The following is a 22,052-nucleotide window of genomic DNA, read 5'->3' as shown; positions in this document are numbered from 1 at the left end:
TGCTTTCAAAGCTAGCTCGCTATTGCTAGCCTCTCCGAAAATTGCCTATCCTACCTTTAAGATTTGGATTACCTTTGCCATCACCTTGTACTAACTTAAAGGGATAGCAACAGATTATGGCAAATATTTACCCTTTAAAGATCACTCTCTTTTAGAGACATTTGCATTTTACATTTATTAATTTAGAAGATACTTTTATCCAAAGTTACTTACAAATAAGGAATACAACAAGTGATTCATCACAGAGCACAAGTCCGAGTTAGTTGCTGTGCACATGAAATGATAGCAGAGTGGAGTGGGTGTATACAAATAAGTTTCTTTAAAAAAAAAAAAAAATCTTTATTAAACATTAATTCAAACCAATCAGCAAACTCAGATCACATACAAGAAATATACAAAATTAATAATTTTCACCTGCCCAGAGGTCCTCTTCAGTAATTGCAGGTCAATCTGCACAAAGGCTCCTGATAGAGCCCTTGTCTCATCCAGTCTCACACACATTGGACAGCCAAACCTGAAACAGAACAGGATGATAAGATTTCACTAATGACATACAAACTCTACTGGTTTGAATTATCCCCGTCATGTCTGATTCAGCCTTATGCTAAATGGATGCCTCATGTTAATACACTTAAGGTCCAAATAAAACCAAAATCTTCCAGTTAACCTGCTATCATTAAAATTAGAGCAATTCCACTTCCAGTAACTTGCTGAGCTTTGAAGATGGGCAAAATCAGGAACACAAAGTTGTGGCTGCCTCCGTTACATTGGAGGATAGGCTGTCGCTGCCAAAGTGGATAACGGTGAAGGCCGGTCTCACATAAGAATAAGTGTGCTGCAGAGGGTTCTGAAAGTAGCAGACTAGACACATTTTATGCTTAGTTAAAAATGCATGCTTTGCCACACTGTCAGCACAAAGCTAAGACGACAGGGAAGAGGGGAATAAGAAACACAGTCATGCAAACTGCTTAAGTGAGGTTGGGAAACAGGACACCTGATTATGCATTTGCTCTCTTTTCCGCTGTGTTAGAATTAACATCTGATATCGCTTTAGTCCAGAAAACATTATTAAAGAAAATGGTAATAAAGAGGGAAGTAACTATAAAAGAAAGGGGAAAAACCCTACACTACACAATTCTTTTGGCTACAAGCATTAGTTAAGGTCCTTGAATATGACTGACTGAATGTGCAGATGGACTCTCCTACAAAATCATCCCAATCATTCTAGAATTAGTTCTTTCCATTTAGAGATATTGAAATCATCTGGTGAAATTGTTTATATATTTTATACATATATATATATATATATATATATATATACATACATACTAGGGATAAACTTCTTTGCTCACCAGCTACTGTGGCTAGTGGTTTTCCAAAGTTATGAGCCACACACATAATTATTAACGCATTTTCACTGGCCACAATTTCCATAAGGATAAACTGCCATATAGATATTTTTAATATTACCTTGTAATTTGGCAGCAGGTATATTAGGCTGCTGTCACTAAGACCTGAAGCACAGATCCTTTATACTGTTACACATGCGTTTTCTTTCTCTACTGTTGTTTACATTCACTTAAAATGTTTACATTTGACATTATTTAGTGTGTATTTGCTGTTTAAGTGCAGTAAGCAGCGAAAAAGAACTCAATTTAGTACTGAAGCGGCTTTATGTGCGTGCACTTTGAGTGTAAGCACAAAATCTGAGTGAATGAGTAAAATTATGCGCAATATGCATAATCCAACGCGAAACACAAACAACTGGAGCAAAACCAGTGAGTGAGGGGAGGCGGGTTTGTGTGCTGTCGCTGTCGGAGAGATGAAAGAGCTAAAGTGCAGCTGATATTTTGTATCTATTCAGCGGAAAATAAGTATTGGAAGTGTTTCGGATATTTCAGGATTGATATCTATCCTGAATTTTTAATCTATCCCGCATTTGGCGGGTGTTAATGTCAAGCCCTGTATATAGCAGGACAAACAAAATATCGCAATTTCAGTTTTTTCCAATATCATGCAGCCCTAATTCTTGCTCATATATTGCTTAATTATGGCCAAAAAAGGTCAGAAGAATGGCTCATAGGTGGTTCTGATCATAAAGATTACATCTATCCTACATCTGACATCACTATCACACAAGTAGAATGAAGGACCACAACTAAATCTCATGGCTGAAAAATAGCAATTATCACTCTGAAAATATACCAACTGTCCAGCATAATGGGCTGATGGAAGCAACTGTTGCACAAAGGCTCCTGATCTAACAAAGTAAGGTTGAATGAGGACATGAAGGGTTACTGAGTTTACAATCACATTCTGTTTATACTGTACCAAAAAAAAACAAGTTCACTGCCAACATGAATGTCTTGTGGGACTGTCCCTGTAATTAGAGTGTTGGAAGGTGCTTTGCCATTTAGTAGCTACATGATTACAAGGTACAAGAAAATATTTGTTTTCTTATAAGAAAAAAACATGGTCTGTTCAATTATGCTATTGTGTTACTTCAGGAGAAACTTTCAATTTTATATACTTTGGGACATGTACAAACTTGCACGATATCATACAATATTTTAAAGCCAGCCAACCAAACTCTTCGCATCAGGAGTAAAATCCCCAAAGCCTCTAAAACCAGCTGAATGGGTTGTGATTGTACAAACGCAAGTCTTTAATTACAATCCACAATCGTAGCTATAGATGACTGGCAGCGCAGCAACAAACCCATAAAGTTTCCATTAAACTGCACTGTGACTCCACCCATTCTGAAATACAAAAAGCTTTGTTTTCACACAGCTAACTGTCGAAGTTCAAGAAGCACTGCATAATCCACTATATACTGAATGTGAAGTGCATAGTTAAACTTTGCTTGTTTTAATTGCTTTTTAAAGCAACTATAAACACAAAATGTTTTGGAGACAAGCTGGTTGTGAACCAACGAAACCAGGGACCATGCCTGATTAAGATTTAATTACTTTGTAGATTCTCTGAATAATACATCCACAGTCAGAGTCAACTAAGGTGCTGTATTTTTACACCTGTAAACCTACGAGTAATACGGTTGAAAGCAATTTGCAATCCTTTTGGGATTTCCAAGAATATTTGACTCCACTGAACTAACATATTCATTTAATACCAGAGGTAAACATTGTGTTTTTGTAAACAGGTAGAGGTTCACATCAGAAATAAGGAGCGACAGGCAAACAGAATATATGTGATTGCGCGTAATCACATAATCACCTCATTTTATTTCAGCCGATGTGTTGTTACATAAAAAACCTGTTGGGAAAGAGACACAACATATGCCACACCTTCTTACAGTTTTGTAGATCTGCTATTAAAAAAAGTTGCTCTTCATGTCTTATGGCTTGTTCTTAATATTCCTCATTAAATCCTATAAAGCCTGAAATAATAGAAAAATTATTGAAGAATTATTGAGAAAAATTATTGAAGAATTATTGAGAAAAGTTATTGAACCTTTAGACAAAATATTTTTTAAAATCCATTTAAAAATTGCATATGCGTTTTATTTTTTGTATCATTTTTTATACTTCAGGCATTTATGGCTCATATCCTGTAGTAGAGATGCACAATTCTAGATAAATTGAGAATCATATTTATATTTTTATTTTTTTTACAGAGATCACGATTCTCCCGCGATTCTGAATAAACAACTAAACAGAATGTTAATTGCTGCAGTCTAAAAAAACAATTAATTAATTAATTTGAACTACTTAAAACAAAGACTTCCACTTGTTTCATTACTGAATGAATCAGGGTTTTTGAAGGATCTCTTGGATAAACAATTCAATGACAAATACTTTTTTAACAGTTGCTTGTTGCCACCTACTGGTGTAATGATGTAATTGATACCATTGTTATTTGTGTCAAGTTACTTTCAAAAGGTTACTCTATTCTGATCACTACCATAGACATCAATGTTTATTTCTGAACTATAAACTTTTAATCTAGTACTTCTATAATTTGAATAACAATATAACACAGATATAATGATACTTTTTGGTTGAAAAGACTGTCACGTGTGCGTGATTATTAAGACCACGAGACCGTAGGCTGTTCCATTTGTCATTTTCAGAAGGGTACTCGTGTATTGGAAATCGAAATCACTTCCAATTCTGGAATCTGACACTTAAGGTCATAAATCCAATACTTGTTATAAAATTATATAAAATTATAAAAATGTTAATTCCTGTGTGCGCATTTTAATGTGGTTTTAAACCATTCAAGTGCAAGAAGACGCAAAAGAGAACTTAATTCGGCACTTGCACGCTGTTTTCTGTGCAGGGCACATCCAGTGCGTGTGCACAAAAAGACGCCTCTCATATAGTGCACAAATACTGAATTGAGTTCTCTTTTGCATCTTCTTGCGCTTGAACAGACAAATACACACAAAATAATGTCAAAATATCCTCGTAAACAGTCGGTTATGTCTTAAGTGAACGTAAACAGTTGAGAAAGAAAATGCATGTGTAACAGTATTTTGGATCCGTGCATTAGGCCTTAAAGTGACAGCAGGATAATAAACCTGCTGCTGTCTGTGTCATTACTGTTAATCAAAGAATAAAAGAAAGAAAAATCAATCACTACTCAATTAAACCGCGCCACACGGACCATTTATCGACCATTTATCTGCTCGGTTCAAACGGCAGGACAGAGCAAGCTTATTAGAGCCGATGCGTTTACTCGCTGATCAGTCTAGATCACACAACCACTAAACAGCGCTGTGAGATCCAGTAAGAAGTGCTTGAATTCAACTAAGAATACAAATGTCTCTGTGATTTCAACTAGTTTAAACCAGATGAAACAGCACTGACATTCTCAACAGCACTGACAAACACTAGAAACATTGTGCCATGAACGATCCAGTTAGACTTTTCAATCTACAAATCACCATAATTTACCAAAGATTTACTGTATTAACACCAAAGACTATAGAATAACACAAGACATGTCACTCGTATTGTTTTGAATGGGAGAAAGTGTAACGCTCAATATGGCGGAATAAGTCCCGCCTTCAAAATAAGAGCCAATCGCCGACCTGTAAAGTCATCGCGTCACTGCAGCGGCCGTTAGAAGCACCGGTTTCTATAGAAACAGTGAGGCGCGCGCCTCCGAAATGAGGCACAAGAGACGCGCATTTAGGTCTGTGCATGCGCATTAGCTTGATCCAGCCTAAATACTGTTTTTTGTCATGATTTGAGCGTTTGGAAAAAAAAATTATGAGACTGTTGTTGTCAGATTTCATTGGTGATTTCAAATATGAAATTTAATCGAAAGCTTGGAAAACAGCTTTGGAGAATTTGATGTTTCCCCATTCAAAGAGATAGGAGCTGCATGATGCCCAGGATGCCCGAGAGGCGTTTCAAAGATGGCCGCCGAGTGAAATGACTTGTCTTAAAGGGACTTTGTTAACACTAACTGGCCATTGTACAACGGCCCACCGGGAAAACTCCTGGTGCCCCAGATGGCCAGTCCGCCCCTGAACTGCACCATGGTATTGTGGCAGAAATGTGGTATATTCAAATCGAATTTTATTATATTATTAATGTAGACATGTATTAAAGGAGTTGTGGAATATAATGTATTTTTACATTATTAAGTATTTTTTTCAAATCAAATTTGTTTCTGTAGTAAAAACATGAATTTAGGCAACTGTTTTTCATAACAAATACCATAGAAGCCATATAGAACTATAATTATGGTAGTGAGGTGCTATATACATGCATGGTTTTACCTATGATTATCATGATCTGAATGTATGATACTATGGATGACCAATGGTTCATTTTAATAAAAGTTGAGTCCTAACTGAAAGTCAGAATATTTGAATTTTACCCTATGATGTTGTTTCAGTTTTTACATGTTACTGTATTTGTTAATGAACTTGAATTTACATCTACATCCCAACTCAAGCTACTGCTCCTGTCAACTCAAGCTACTGTCAAATGTGCATTTCTATGAATCAAAACACATAATATCATTAATATTGCAGCCTGCACTGTAAACTGTGTCGAATGTACACATCATCAAAGTTAGGCAACACAAACTATCATCTGTTAGCAGACATGCAGAAACTAAGACATTAATTTTTCTATTAGGATATTTCTTTTGTTAAGGAAAAAAAGTATGAAAAAGGATTTTACTTAAGTTAATTCATGCATACTTGACGTAGAAAAATATTTTATTATAAATGTTTTGAATATTCTACCTCAGATTTGACAGATGTTCACCTGTTTGGCAAGTGTTTGTCATGTTCTGACATAAAAAAAAAAAAAAGTAGTTTTTTAAAAAGTAAAACCACAATTAACTGTCTGGTTTCTACAACTTTCACTCAGGAGCAAAAGGCATTTGCCTTTAAAGTTTTTGACATTTATCGTGATAATTATTAATATCGACTGATGTGAAAATTTTTATTGTGATAATTTGCTATGTCACCCAGCCCTAATAAAAAGAAAACTATGCAGTGTTATTTTACAATTGATTTCAATTTCTGAACTTTGTTCAGTTGTATTTATTTGTGCTATCGCTAATTTTCTTATCTGTTTTTATTGTTTTACTGGCTGTATACTTTTCTTTAATAATGTTTGAAATGTATATTAGTCTGGTTTATTAGTTAGTTGTTCTTTAGGCTGCTGGTTTTTGTTCATGGTATTCAGCTGCAACAGAATGTTTTGCAAAAAGACAGAATAAATGTGTTTCAAAATGTTTGATTAATCAATATGTTTTTTTTTTTTTTTTTACCATATTGGAATGAGAATCGCTAAAATTAAAACAACGCCCAAACCTACTCACAACCCTTCTGCGGTCGATATGCACCCTCGATGTGCACTTTTGTCGACCGGGCCTAAAAGGTATTTTACATACAAAAGTATGAACAATCAGAAGGCAAAAGGCACGTAGAAGATTGCTGAAAAACCTGTTGAAAACAATGTTTGGATTTATGTTAATAATTTAGAGGCATTAGAAAGTCACATCTCAAATGATACTGCAGGCTTCATAGGGTTAAACATGTAATATATTACCACATTCCTACAATGGTTTCATATGATCATTATCGGCACTCCCTGTATTCCCAAGAAAAACTATTCTCACATGCAAACGCCTAAATTTTAATAATGTCATGTGACTAGTTCAATTTGGACTTAATAACTTTTCCAAGACTCTGAAATGTTGAGATATTTCACTGTAGATTTTATTTTAATACAGTCTTCCTGTTATTGTTCATTTTGCAAAGCATCTTTTTGCAGCACACTGTGCCGCTAAGACTGTTGACGGGAAGCTCAGTTTGATTGCTTCCGCACTCCAGGAATGCTTTCGCTGTCACTTTCTTGCTACTGCCTGGATAAACTTTAAGGCCTGCTGTGGCATTTCACCCGTGCTTTGCTTATAAGTCATCCTGAACATAAAGCCGCCTAAAGTAAAGAAAAAAAAAACAGTGATGCTCCAAAAGCTAGGGAGAACTAGAGCTCACAGCTGCTATAGTGTCTCTCACAACTTGTAAACATTTCTATTACAGGATTTTACTTTCATCTACTCTTAAAGAAGAAGAATGAAAATAGCACAAGAAACTAGCCTTTGTTCCAGCATCAGTGTAATATTTAAAAGAAAAAGCATTAGAAGCAGCTCAGATGTCTTGGACAGCAGGGCCAACTACAGAGCAATCTGTTGCTGAAGGAAGCAGAAATCTGTCAACCTGTCACTGGGTTCACTGGATTAAAAAAGCTTCCACTGCATCATTTCCTCTCTTCCCAAATGAATCTCAGACAAGTGCATTAAGTCACACATTAGAAAGCTGAATGAGTAACTTTAACTTCTGCATTGCAAGTGTTGATTCACTCTGACAACAAGTACCAAACCCTTGATGACTATATACTCCCGCCCTACCACGAAAAAACTAGTCAAATCTCCATATAAAATTTTTTTTAATATATTGTTTGTAATGTGACTGTAATAATAATAATAAAATGATTTTAATGGGTTCTTGACAGTTGGTCATGCTAAACTATATTCCCAACTCCATCCCAAGCTTTCAATGAAACCTGTGGTTGATTACTACAAAAAGATAACACTTCATAAAAACTTTTTAACTGCTCATCAGTTAAGTGTTATATAATCTGTATTAGCGAGGACTTTTATTAGGAGCCTATTCAAAAGTTACATGTATAACAGTTTATTAAAGTTCATTCTGCAGTCTCTAAAGACGCTATTACCGTTAGCTAACTAACATTAGCCTGTCAAATAACCCGCTCTACTGCATGTTTACTAACCTGATTACCAGCTATATTTACACGCTTCACGCGCAGTCAGAGGCTAATCTTAGTTAGTTAAATGAGAACACACAAGATAAAAATGTGCGAGCCTAAATTGATCGTTGGCAAAAAAAAAAAGGTCAGTTTACAGCTCGCAAATGGTCCGTCTTCAATCTCTTAAGTAGTATTAAATGCTGCATTTGTTGTGTTTCTATAGTAAACACATCACAGATGTCATAAGCGAATAACAGTTTGTGGGTTAATCGTTTACTCACCGGTGGAATCCCCATCATCATCATCATCATTACCATCATCTTCACGCACGATTCAGCCATGTAAATCCCAGAGTAAAATCCAACACACTTCGCGTCATATAAGCTAGCGATAATGCCTTTGACATCTGCAGGAAATCTCCAAGAACAGCTAGGCCATTTTCCAGTGCTCCACAGAAGTGTAGGAAGAAGTAGTTTGCGCGATAGCTCTCGTATATCCCTCCCCCAAACGTTTAATGGAGAAGGTTACTACGAACTGCAGCAAGGGTTGGACATTTTGGCTCAAGCTACGCTGAAGTGGCGTGAGGTTCCCACGCTAGCGACTTGCAGTTGAGCCAAGATGGCGTCTGTTTCGTAACCTTGTGTGGTAAGCGTTTCACAGCGGTTGACACCACCGTGCCTCTGGATCCAGAGGAAACATTACCGCGGGGCGGCACCCGAGTCCGCGTGACGTCATTACAATGCAACACTATCATCTTTAGGGATCAAATTCTTCTTTTGTAGGCTACTGTATGCATAATAGCATAAATGTTTAATACTTGCATTTGTACGAAAGTGTATAGCCTTTTTTTGTTGTTGTTGTTTTTTAAAGGGATCAGATTCACATTGGCATTTGGCAATAAACCCATAAGGAATAAAGATCTTGTTACAGAAAATTGTAGTTTATTTAATGTAATTGTCCCGCTGTTTTTTTTTATATTGTATTAAACTTTAAGAGCTGTTTGAATTAGTTATTTACATTTCTGAATGCGTTTGATAAAGAAATTGCACTTGCAGTTATTTTACTACTGCAGTGCCGCCATTTGTTTATTCAAAAGCATTCCAATTTATTACTATTCAAACGTGTGGGCTCAAGCATTTAGTTCTCAAAGGGATGTTTATATGAACCTAGATATTGGCCTTTTAAAGATTCTCTTAAACATAGGCCTACTGTATAGAAAGGATAGCACAAAGTGGCCTGAAATGCAGGGATTATTATCAGCAACGGTATTTGCTTTATACAAAAGTGAATCTAATAAATAAATACAAATATTAAACGTGACAGCAATGTCAACAGAAAACATTGTATCTTTGTGGTGAAGAAATACATCTCTACCCTAAGAAAATCGTACTGTGATGTGGAAGACTTGGCTCATGGATATTATATTATAATACTTATAATTAGATTAAGTGATTGGACGTTTCAGGAAGGTTACCAAGCAACGTCAACATGAAACGATTAATATTCATGAACTATTAACATTTGTTTAATTTCCCCGTTTCACTCTCGACAAGTGCGACACCTAGTGTTCATTGTGATAAGCTGCATACTGCATAAGATTTTCAGTCAAATGTTTAAGCATACATTTATGCGCAGTATTCAAGCCTTTCTTTATCATTTTTACATTCTTAACTCATTAAAATCATTTTAATGCCGTTTCGTTATGGAGTATGTGTGCAATGTAGTCACGTGGTGGCGCTATAGCCTTCTACATCGGACTGCCATGGTGGGCTTGCCCTGCTGCAACAGCATTATGTATGATGATGACTGATGATGAATGATGAGGTGCACATGATCACATAGAGCCTAACTGAACGTTTGGACCTCCTGCAACTTGTTCAGCAACCTTTAAAATCAGTGAAGTAAATGATGTGAGCGACATACAGTGGGCTCTTTGATGACACTTACGGTGCCCATAAAGTTTAAAGATGAAAGAAATACATTGTCCTCATCACAGAAGTCCAGAATCTGAAAAGCCAGTAAACAATCTTCTGGAAATTCAATGCAGTAAACTAAACTGAATAGAGGTGGGTTGTATTAATAGCCTCCCAGATAGAAATGGCAGGAGTCAACTGATTCACAAGAGCTTCAATATTAAAACAAGAACTTGGTCTCATAGACCCAATATGAAAACAGCAATTAAAATGATATTAATCTACATAATTATTCAGTTCCCTTTCAACTAATAAAAATGAACGCATGCAAACAAGGTTTGCCTTCATATAAGCAGGCTTTCAAGAGCCATGTTCTACACTCTGATTAAGTGTTGGAGGTAAATGCCTATATACTTAATGAAAAAGCCTTAGAGATGTAGCTCCAGCTGCTAGTGGGACAGAAGAAGAGGATGAGCAGAACGAAAAGCTGCATGAATACAACACTGACAGATGCAGAGATGGCATTTATCAAATTCATCAGTAACATGTTCAGCACATAGATTTACAAGGTTACATTACCTTATTATGTTACTACATTTGAAAGTAATATATATATATATATATATATATAGTTTATTATATATAGTTAAATTATTATTAATTATATATTATATATATATATATATATAAACTTCCAAATGTGGTTAGTAACGTAGTAACGTAATTGGACATATAATTATACATTATATGGATATAATTGTATTGGATTACACAAATATACCCTGACTACTTTTTGATTACTTTTACTTGGTTAAAGTGTTTATCTGAAGAAAAAAATATGCAAAAAAGGCTGAATCTGTATCTACAGGTTTTATTATACAATAAGAAAAGCATACATTGACTACATCATCAGTTGATAATATTTCATTAGTTCTTTTTTCTTTATTACTATTATTAATTTTTTCTATGACAGCCTGGGAAAAAATGATGTCCACACAATTTGGCATGTTTCATTGCGTAATTACAAATATAATAATTGACTCCAAGCACAACTACGCAATATGCTTACAAAATCTTTAACAAAATTGTAATAATCTGTGAATTAAGGGTGAAGCTAGCAATTTTCCTAGGCCAGACATCACTTTTGGCCACTACTGTAGATCATGAAATGCTTTACACTTCTTTTGTATATCATTTGAGTTCTCATAGAATAATATAAAGACCTACAGTACCTACAACCATTGTCATCAGATGCATCTGAACCTGACCAGGGCTGCTAAGTGCATATTCAGCAAAATTAGCAAAAGCAGAACAAAAGCAAAACAATGCTGAGATTTGTTTTTCCTCTCTTTAGATGTGTGCTGCTACTGTCCAGATGGTGAGACTTTATCAAAACAATACAGTAAAAACAGTAATATTTTGAAATGGTTACAATTTAACTGATTTCTATTTTAATATAGTTTTTAAAAAATATAATTTATTTCTGTGATGCAAAGCTTCATTTTTAGCATCATTACTCCAATCTTCAGTGTCACATGATCCTTCAGAAAGTAGAGTTGTCAAAAGTACAGACTTCGGTACCAAGTCGGTACTGAAATTTTAAAAATGTGGCGCTTTGAGTGCTGTTGAGTGGATTCGATCAATTTAAATTTGATCAATTTAATGTGTCCTTGCTGGATAAAAGTAGTAAATTCTTTAAAAAATCTTACTGACCCCAAACTTTACAATGGCAGTGTATACATCTTCCACAATTAAATCCACTTGAGTTAAAACTGCCTGCATAGTGCACACGTTAAAGACGTAGCTTTACATTTAAACGTAGATGTAAAGCTGATGTTCGTGGTCAGTGTTTAGATGAAACACTATAATCCACACAACAAATTAAATGAAAATATATTTAAATATTTAGATATGTACATTTAACAGCTCTTATAATTTTAATGGGGTAACATTACAAGAGAAGACATCATATATTAAAAAGAGAATATATTTAGTGATTTAAATATTACATATTTTCACATTGTGCACTGTTTATACTGTTTTGTTTTAATGCATCAGTGTTTCAATTTAATAAAAATATTGAATAAATGTTTTTTTTTTTTTTTTTTTAATAAAATATTGTAAATACTATTTTTATACAAAATATATTATATGCAAAAATATCCCATAATTATAACTTGGAGTGTACAGATAAAGTCATACATTCTGCCCTTTTTATTGTCTTCAGGTTGTCTTCCATGTGCTATCACACCATGTAGAGTCAATTCAACTTTAATGCAGCCTATAAAATAAATAAATATAATCTGTGGTGTAAAAAAGTTTTCAGTTCAGAACAGTTTGTATGTTTTAAAATTTCTAGTGGGTGCATGTCAACAGGTGAGTCAGTTCAGCTATGATCCAGTAGATGGCAGAGTCTTGTCATTTACATATCATGTACTTTCTCTTCTGTAAGTGTACTTTCTCTTCTGTGGTCTCCGGCAAAGTGCATGGCCCTCCCTTGTCTTGAAGGTGGACCATTGTTAAAATGGATTGGGCCTATCTGGTCCCATTACACAAGGTTGAAGAAAGCCGAACTTAGAAGTCAGTTTTTCAGTCATGGCACCCCTTTTCCATCTCAGCAATGAGCCACTCCAACTTGCCTGTGAGAAGTCTCCCAAAGTTCTTCAACACCAAACCCAAATCCTTAGAGGGCTGACCCAGACATCTCTCTGCCTGGGGCACTACTTGCTCCCCCTGCTGGATGAGACAAAGATAAAGAAAATGGTGTTCAAGCTAAAAGTAGTCATAGTATGTTGAACAGAAAGGACTTTGGAAGATGGTGGGTCATCATTGAGATCAATGAAAACACCAGCTTTGATTTTCACAAGTAGGATAATTATGTTTTGCAAATACATCAGAAATCAGCAAAACTACAGTCCAGTAAACACCCACCCCCCCTCCCCCCACAGTATGTGCTTTAATCTAGGAGTGGTGGTATGTATATTTTATCAGTACGGCATGGCTGTGATGCACTTCAGAGAGCACCATGTTCCCATCCTTCTCACGGGTCAAGTATGTGTCGCTATCTCCACTTCTTTCCTGGGGAAGGAAGGCAGAGGTCACCCGGAGTCAAAGTGACCAAGATGACGAGACGAATCAACAAAGATTCCGGGAAGGCAGGATATTTTCCTTGAGAACTACGTGGTTTCACAGCCACATTCAAATATTTATCTTTTTTCCATTCAATCACTTTTACTTTTTTAAGTAATATTAAAGTACAACTAACAGGTCGTAGTTTTTGTCTATAATATTTATCTTTATTTCACTTTCATATCATTTTATAATTTATTAAATTAATGAACTAATTAAATTAAAATCAATAATTTTAATATACTATAAGTATACAGCACTAATATATATATATATATATATATGTGTGTGTGTGTGTGTGTGTGTGTGTGTGTGTGTATTAGTGCTGTCAATCGATTAAAATAATTAAATAAATAATCACACTTTTTTGTAATTAATTGCGAAAACATTGGAGATTTTATTATTTTTAAATTGTAATAATTTCACAGTTACTTTCTAAAGTAGAAACAACTTTAAGACAGTAAATTTTAAATAATCTTCTTATGAATGAAGGCCAGCATCACTGATACTAATACTGGTACTGATGTCTCTATGAAGTTGATTTTTTTAAAGCATTAATTATAGACATTCAACATTACAGTATAAGTAAAAGCTATCAATTTTAACATTTATTAGGCTTTAGAAAATAAAAATCTTCACATAAACCCATCATAATTAATGTCATATTTACTGTGGCCTTCCTACCTGTCTGGCAGGTAGAAAATATAGCCTTCAGTAATTAAATAAAGTTATCAAACACTTTACAGTCTTCACTGCATAAATTATAAATTAAATATAGATTAATCCTTATTAAAGCTACAATTTTCTCTGTTACCTTTGTTCTTTGATTAACATTAATGATAGACATCACAGCAACTGGTTTATTAGGCTGCAGTCAATTTAAGAGCTGCCACTGCCGAACATGACACAGATCTGAAGTGCATCACATTTAAAGGGATAGTTCACCCAAAAATGAAAATTCTATCATTATTTACTCACCCTCAATTTGTTCAAAATCTGTATCATTTTCTTTGTTCTGTTGAACACAAAGAAAGATATTTTGAAGAATGTGTTAATCTGAACAGTTTTGGGGCACCATTGACTTCCATAGTAGTTTTTTTCCTACTATGGAAGTCAATAGTGCCCCATAGTGGCCTGGTTACAAATTTCTTCAAAACATCTTCCTTTGTGTTCAACAGAACAAACTGCCACAACTGAACAAAAAGAACAAACTGGAGGGTGAGTAAATGATGACAGAATTTTCATTTTTGGGTGAACTATCCCTTTAAGATGTTATTTAACTAATTTAAGACTGACAAAATGGGCATTTTGGCATAATTCTGTGTTATTGTTTGTTCAAGTGTGAAAGAAAACTTGATACTGGCGCACATCTTTCTGTGCGCAGGAGTCGTGTGTGTGTGTCACACAGACACAACATTCACAGACAGCGCGTTCTCGTTTGCATTGAGGCACATGAATGGTTTATAACGATTTGTGTGTATAAGAGCGTGATCATATAATGTAACGCTAGCAAATTATGATGGAAAAATAGATGCTGCGTTAATTGCGCTAAGTATTTTTAATGCGTTAAACTGGAAAAAATTAATCACATGCGTATAGAGGTGCATCTCAATAAATTACAATATCATGAAAACATTTTTTTTTTTCTGTAATTTAATTCAAAAAGTAAAACTTAAATATATTCTAGATTTATTAGACATAAAGTCAAATATTTCCAGACTTTTTTGTTTTCATTTTGATGATTACAACTTGCTGCTCATCAAAATCAAAAAATCAGTATCTCAAATTATTAGAATAGTTAATTTCAAGTTCTATTAAATTACCATTCTCAGGGTATAAATACTGGGTTTAGGTCAGTAATCCCAACAGCATTCATGGGGAAGTCTGCTGACCTGACAGTTGTCCAGAAGACGATCAAGACCCTCTACAATGAGGGTAAGCCACAGAGGGTCATTGCTGAAAGAGCTGGCTGTTCGCAGAGTGCTGTGCCAAAGCATATTCATGGAAAGTTGACTGGAAGAAAAAGTGTGGTAGGAAAAGCTGTACAAGTGAAAGGAATGACCGCAGACTTGAGAAGATCTTGAGAAGATTGAGAAGACCAAGCCACTTCTGAACCAAAAACAACGTCAGAAGCGTCTTACCTGGGCTAAAGAGAAAAAGAACTGGACTGTGGCTCAGTGGTCCAAAGTCCTCCTTTCAGATGAAAGTAAATTTTGCATTTCATTTGGAAATCAAGGTCCCAGAGTCTGGAGGAAGAGTCTCCTGAAGTCCAGTGTGAAATTTCCACAGTCAGTTATGATTTGGGCTGCCATGTCATCTGCTGGTGTTGGTCCACTGTGTTTTCCGAAGTCCACAGTCAACGCAGCCATCTACCAGGAAATATTAGAGCACTTCATGCTTCCTTCTGCTGACAAGCTTTATGGAGATGCTGATTTCATTTTCCAGCAGGACTTGGAACCTGCCCACACTGCCAAAGGTACCAAAAGCTGGTTCAATGACCATGGTGTTACTGTGCTTGATTGGCCAGCAAACTCGCCTGATCTGAACCCCATAGAGAATCTATGGGGTATTGTCAAGAGGAAGATGAGAGACACCAGACCCAACAATGCAGATGAGCTGAAGGCCGCTATCAAAGCAACCTGGGCTTCCATTACACCTGAGCAGTGCCACAGGCTGATTGCCTCCATGCCACGTTTTTGTTAAATGTGAGCCAAAATCATCACAATTAAAAGAACCAAAGACTTTTCCACGACATTCTAATTTATTGAGATGCACCTGTATATTGCTTGCATGCTGAATTTTTGTCATATTCACTAAATATTATAAAATGATGGGTACAGTAGACTATATTTTTATATTTATTTATTTTTGTTAGGTCAGATGTTGTAATAAATCCTGTGCCTTCATTGTTCATTCTGCAAGTTGATTTCCTATGTGAGTGAATTCCTCAAGAGGCTCGCAATCTGTCTGCATGCCATTTGTCTCTGCGTCAATATCTATCTGAGCTTCAGTGCAAGGTTGAATTGGTCATCCTCACCTCAATGTAGAGTAGTCTGACTACATGCAGGTAGTTGTTGATACTGCGTTCCAAGCGCTCTAGCAGATTGAATCTACAGCCAGGTTGGCTCTGTGTCCTGGCAGACCGCACATCCTGCGCTAGAGTCCCCAAAGACAGCAGGATCTCAGCCCTCCACTCATGCACCTGGAACACACATATGCAGGTGTCTCAAAGAGTGTGTGCCCGAGAGCAGCGTGAGTGGGTTGATGCTGTAATGGAGGGAGTGTGTGGGAGTGGGCTGCATTGAACGACTCACTGATTTTCTCTCCCAGGTTGGTTTGTGAATGCCGACGCATGGTAATTGAATAGGAGAGGGTAGAGCATCTACAGCACTGCAGACTTTCTGTAAAAGGGGTGAAAAGCACATCCTATCAAATGTCTCACCGGTGGATAGACAAGCAGAGAAGTAGATGCTGAAGAGTCAGACTGGCAAACTGTCAAACAAACACAGAGTCAAGTCAATAAGATAAGACAGAGGATGACAGCAGAGAATCAAGCAAGACAGTTAATATGCAAGTAGGTAAACTGACAGATATCTGTTAAGTGAAGTGTAGCATGCAAACATCCTAATGAGGCTAAGCTATTAATGAAGAAGTATTCAAATGACTTTATATAACCTAATTCAATTGAATGTTATTTGATTTTAGCACACAACATAGGCTCATTTTGGAGTGGAAAGTCAGTCCAAGTCCATTGTTTGGACAAAAAATTTGAATGGCTCCACTGCCTTGTAACGTTATCTCTTATGGTGTAAGAGCCACAGAACATTCTTATGGTGTAAGGTCTGGAGTAGATGCCACAGTCTTACCATTTCCTCTTGTAAGTCCTTCACTTTGTTCATCACTCTTCTGGCCTCGCTATCACACACAAAGTCAATTGGTCTAGTTTGAACGCTAGACAGTTCAGAGGCAACCATGCTGAAGACTACTACCAGAACTCCTATAAGACAACCAATCCAATGAGAAAATGTGTGTCTGTATTATGTAACTCTGGGAACTACAATAATGAATGACATTAGTAGATCCATTAAGTCACAAATTTGCAATATTCAATATCACTTTACATTAATAGACATTATTACATTATAAGTTTCTTAAATCAGAAGGTATAACATGAAACAACTCTCTGGATTACTCAATTCTGTTTGGTCACAGCACAGTGTCAAATATTTTTCTATAGAGCGCAACAGTGTACGACAACCTTTTCAGCTGCCTTTGTTACGTTAGTACTTTTCTCTTTCATTTTTCCCTGTCTTTAAAGGTTTATAAGATATTAAAAATGAAAATTAAATTAAAGCATTTTTTACTTCTAGAACCCGACTGTTGCACTCTCATGTTATTTTTCTAATGTAAGAGCGGTGGCGGCCATTTTTAAATTAAATGTGCAAGGCTTCCGGTGTCATCCGCTTTCAGTTATTATTAGTTGTACAAACTAGCAGCATTGAGTGAACCTATGAAAGGGAACAGCTCGTTATGCTGCTTGACAAACTTATACCATCCCGCCGATTTGATTGGCCAGTAGCATTTAGCACCGCCCTGAGAATACACGTATGCTTCATATCAGCGTGCTAGGTGCTATTTCATCTGATTTCATTCCTTCAGGAAGCGAATGACACCGGAAATTAGACACATTAAAATTACAAATTATCACATCTTGCGACTCAAAACAGTTGAGAAGTGTAATAAAAAAAGTCAGTATTTATTAGGATAATAAACCCTTTAACAGATGGCAAGGAGTCTGAACTCCACCCGCCTCCCCCCCCCGCCCCCTCGAAAGGGAGTCGAGAAAAAGAAAATATCGGAACAGGTGCAAAAGTCGTGTTACACTGTAGCTAAATATGCTAGCTAACAATAAATAAATCAACAAAATAGAAGTGTTCATCTTGTTGCAACATTTCTGCATTACAATTGACTATTTTTAGCGCAGCTTTTAATATAATCTAAATTAGATAAATCAAATATTTATTTTCCATGTATTAATTTGCCATGTAGCCGTGCAAGAAAATTCAAACAGCTGGTCATTTAAGTAAAATAACCCCCATTTGTCTGCACATTGTCCTTTACATATTTTTTTTATTATTATTGTAGCCTACTGTACTGCTAATCTGTTATATAATGACTTTACAAAAAAAAAAAAAAAAAAAAAACCTCAAATTTAACAGCATTTTCAATATAACTGCGCAAAGGTAAAGTTGTATAGGCTATATGTAGTGAGAGAGAGAGAGAGAAGCGTTTACTCTGCATTGATAAGTTCGGTACAATGAAGACATCATTCATCCATAGCCTACTTACTACTTAAATCCATGCCCTGTGACAACATAAGATCTTCAGTTGCGTTTCTTTCCATTGGAGAGCGTCTTTTCTGAAGAAATAACGCAAAAACACCCACAGAGATGTGCGCTTCTCCACTACATTCACTATAATGTGCATCGCCCCCACACTTTCTGACTTCTTCTAAATATTCCTTTCCCGGCTGGGACGTTTTTTTTATCTCGTCTCTGAACATGCCCTAACGTCCCTTCAGTGAGTCACTCTACACTGAAGCCAAGATAAAAGTGAGGTTGTAGTGGATACTGACGCAATTCTAAATAAATAAACAAGTAACAAGAATTTTGTAGAGAAAAAGGTAGGCTGAACAAACACAAAGTCCCCACATATTTTAGTTCAGGTTAATATTTTATTACTTGATCAACCCCCTTGCTTTCAGGATTGCCACATTCATTAGGACATGCTTTTATATGTATTCCTCCACTACTTATTTATACATTCATACATATCCACACATATTTTACTCTCTGTATTTTTTATTTATTGTTTTATTGAATGTATAGCCGAAAAACTCCATTGTACTCTATAGGCTTACCTCCCAGCCTATACACCTTACATTAAAAAATTCAACCCACAAAACTGAAAATGAAAGTTTAGTTGTGCCTTTTTGCAAGTAAAATCAAAGAAAGTCACAACCTGTATTGATACTGATTCTACCATATTGAATGTACTTACTGATATCCACTATAAAATATAAAAAAAAAATAATATAATCAAGTGTATTTTATGTTGCCTAATCAATAAAATAGTGTGACAAGATGGATGGTAACAAAATATATTATCAGTCTACCTATTTAGATGGTAACAGCCTATAATGATACAAACATATAGGGATCTCTGTATTTTTAATTGTTCAGGGCTAAAAGAAAGCAGGTGTGTGTATGAATCAGCAGAGCTGAATGAGTGTGCTCAGGCGGCCTACTTTCATGACCAGCCTGCTGGTGTCTCTGTCCCTTTGCGAGTTATCATAAATATTTGTTTTATTCAGCTCCAAGCCTACATATCTCTTTGCCAGATTAAACACACACACACATACCACTTGACAAGCTTCAGCTGTAATTTCAATTCACATTTTTCAGTCTTAGTACATCACCTGTTTGCCAATAATGTAAAATGCATGCACAGATGTGTGTGCAGAAGCCTATATCTTCCTAGCAACACACCTGTTGTCTTTGGATTTGGCGAACAGTTGTAAACATAAGAAGATCATAGTGCGTTCACTGTTTATTTGCTGCAAATGAGAACACTGAGTTAGAATGGTGATAGTTATGTTTAAATATACGGGAGAGTGTTTGCTCTGAACATTAGAGCACACTGAAATTAGAGGATCTCACCACCCTCTCTCTTTCTCAGTGCTGAAACAATCTTGCGCTCAGTCACCCTGCAGCAGCCCACAAGTCACAGCTGTGAAAAATCAGGATAGGGCAAAAAGCCTTGTCTGCGAGCCTTGGAATCGCTGTGATCACGACAAGCTTTGAATGGCATTGATAATGATTACAACACCACACATAGGCCTATATGTGGAAAATAATAGATAGATAGATAGATACATAGATACATACATACATACATACATAGATGATACATAGATACATACATACATAGATACATACGATTGAATGAACAAGCATTTACTTGTCTTTAAAACTTAACATTCTGTCAAAATACCATCAGCACAACGCACTGGTGAAGACAAATGCGCAATTCCATGGCATTAATGACGGGTAATAGGAACAGAAGTGGAGTCAACCCGCTGTAACCAGTGACGGAACCCGCATTGCATCACAGAATCAATTCCTGGCCAGTGCACGCGCCCCAGGCTCTGCCGGCTTAATTACTCCTTTACCTTTCAGCGCGTGCAGTGCACACTAATCTGAACCGTTTAGGTGATGCATTAACACCGTCAAGTAGCCTATGTGTTGAGGGAAGCGCTAGGCTTTTTTTCTTTTTCTTTTTTTTTCTTTTTTTGAAGTTTAGCTTCCAGTCTGAGGCGAAGACGAGCGAGAGGCATCAGCAACAGGGCACTGCCAATTCACTGGCGAGGACAATTATACAGAAAGTATCGTCTAGACGAACAATTGAGACCTAACAGCACTGACGTCATTACTCGATTTTGATTGCGTTGCTCTAATTGTGTGGGGATTTCTTACATTTTGCGTCATTAAATGGAGCGGCGAAGGTGACGTTTGGACTGTTGCGTTCGAGTGGAGCTCTTTCCAAGACTAAAGCCGGCGCGGAAAAATGTAAGTAGCCGCCAAAGACGAAATAGCAACCTGTTAAGGGTTCCAATTTTGCTGCCGATAAACTGCGCTGTTAAAGCGCGTCAGAAGTCACACAACTGCCATCAGAACAACCGTTTGCCCTTTTATAGCTTTTGCGTGTCATTCTTATTCCGAAGGGCATTTAATCGACTTGGTTATCTTGTGGGGCTCAAGGGCACAGTGTTATTCGTGCAGGGAGTTGAACATACGCCTGATTTTCTTGTCTAGATCCTCTAACGAGGACAAATAGGCACAATTTTGTCAGACCGGCTCAATAAGATGATGTCCTATCTCTTTCAAGAAACCCTGTGGACTCAGTCGTTTACGTATCTAGATCCAATGTCCCTTCAAGGTCCTTTCTTATGTTGGAGGAATCTGTAGAGCAAAGAAGAAAAATGTAATTGATACTGCATTCACATAATTCAAAACAGAAATCGATATCCCACCTCTGCATCCATCTTAAGGGATACATTTACTTCACAGTTCAGAAGTGGGCAAAATCACATAACTTGGAGAGAAACTTTATCTTCATAGGCTAACTTGTTTGATTTGGTATCATTGGGAGTTGACAAATTGCTATCAAGTCAAATGTTGCAAGCTATACTCTGTACATTTATGGTAAAAATGGCAGCTGTGTTTACTATAGTAGAACTTTACCAAATACACTGATGATATTACAAGCATTACAGGATGGCATTTTGGTGACCATATGTTTCAGTTCCTAAAAGTGTATGTCATTAAATGATGTAATGTTATTATACCAGCCTATTTGAGCTATTAAAATCGATTTGTTACAGTAAACTGTGCTGATAGATACAGATGGTACACTGGAAGGGCACATGATGACTTAAAGTTCGGCAACATTGGCCTCTCTCTAGCAGCAGTGACTAATAATAACTTAAAGACAGAGAACAGTGTTGCTCACACAAACACATAACACCATCAGGGAACCATGACACTAATGTAATACAATAAACTTTATAACTAAATAACAAAACAAAAAATTGGATTAAAAAATAAGATTTTTTTTAAATAAAATCTAAACAAATTTGATTGATCATGCAGGGAATTCTGGGGATGCCACCTTTATAAAATATAGGTAAGTA

At 36.2% G+C, this 22,052-nt stretch overlaps 3 protein-coding genes across 5 annotated transcripts in view; 1 reads left to right on the top strand and 2 right to left on the bottom strand.

The window, feature by feature from the left end:
* zfyve9a (zinc finger, FYVE domain containing 9a) overlaps positions 1–8,932 on the bottom strand; it is a 30,784-nt gene extending 21,852 nt beyond the window's left edge. The window contains exons 1-2 of one of the 2 annotated variants that reach the window (XM_051880929.1): positions 8,540–8,932; positions 415–514 (exon numbers count right to left, since the gene is read on the bottom strand). The gene's annotated coding sequence lies outside the window, so the exon portion shown is untranslated. The remainder of the gene's footprint in view (positions 1–414; positions 515–8,539) is intronic. The other variant, XM_051880922.1, reaches the window with a different exon arrangement.
* Positions 8,933–11,026: 2,094 nt separating this feature from the next.
* On the bottom strand, positions 11,027–18,903 carry thpo (thrombopoietin). Of its 2 annotated transcripts, none has more exons than XM_051881060.1 (5): positions 18,650–18,903; positions 17,167–17,297; positions 16,615–16,701; positions 16,338–16,502; positions 11,027–12,904 (listed from the first exon to the last, which is right to left on the bottom strand). In XM_051881060.1, exons 1-5 carry the CDS (start codon positions 18,861–18,863, stop codon positions 12,761–12,763), a joined length of 741 nt encoding a protein of 246 aa, XP_051737020.1. In that variant the 5' UTR covers positions 18,864–18,903; the 3' UTR covers positions 11,027–12,760. The 2 variants fall into 2 exon arrangements, with proteins under 2 accessions (XP_051737020.1, XP_051737011.1); XM_051881051.1 differs by having other exon boundaries at positions 11,027–12,907; positions 18,650–18,901.
* Positions 18,904–20,320: 1,417 nt separating this feature from the next.
* The window catches only part of clcn2a (chloride channel, voltage-sensitive 2a), a 61,005-nt gene continuing 59,273 nt past the window's right edge, over positions 20,321–22,052 (top strand). The window contains exon 1 of the mRNA XM_051880981.1: positions 20,321–20,928. The gene's annotated coding sequence lies outside the window, so the exon portion shown is untranslated. The remainder of the gene's footprint in view (positions 20,929–22,052) is intronic.

The sequence above is a fragment of the Ctenopharyngodon idella genome, chromosome 2, assembly GCF_019924925.1.
Source record: "Ctenopharyngodon idella isolate HZGC_01 chromosome 2, HZGC01, whole genome shotgun sequence".
Lineage (NCBI taxonomy): Eukaryota > Metazoa > Chordata > Actinopteri > Cypriniformes > Xenocyprididae > Ctenopharyngodon > Ctenopharyngodon idella.
This window is presented reverse-complemented; position numbering and strand designations above follow the sequence as displayed.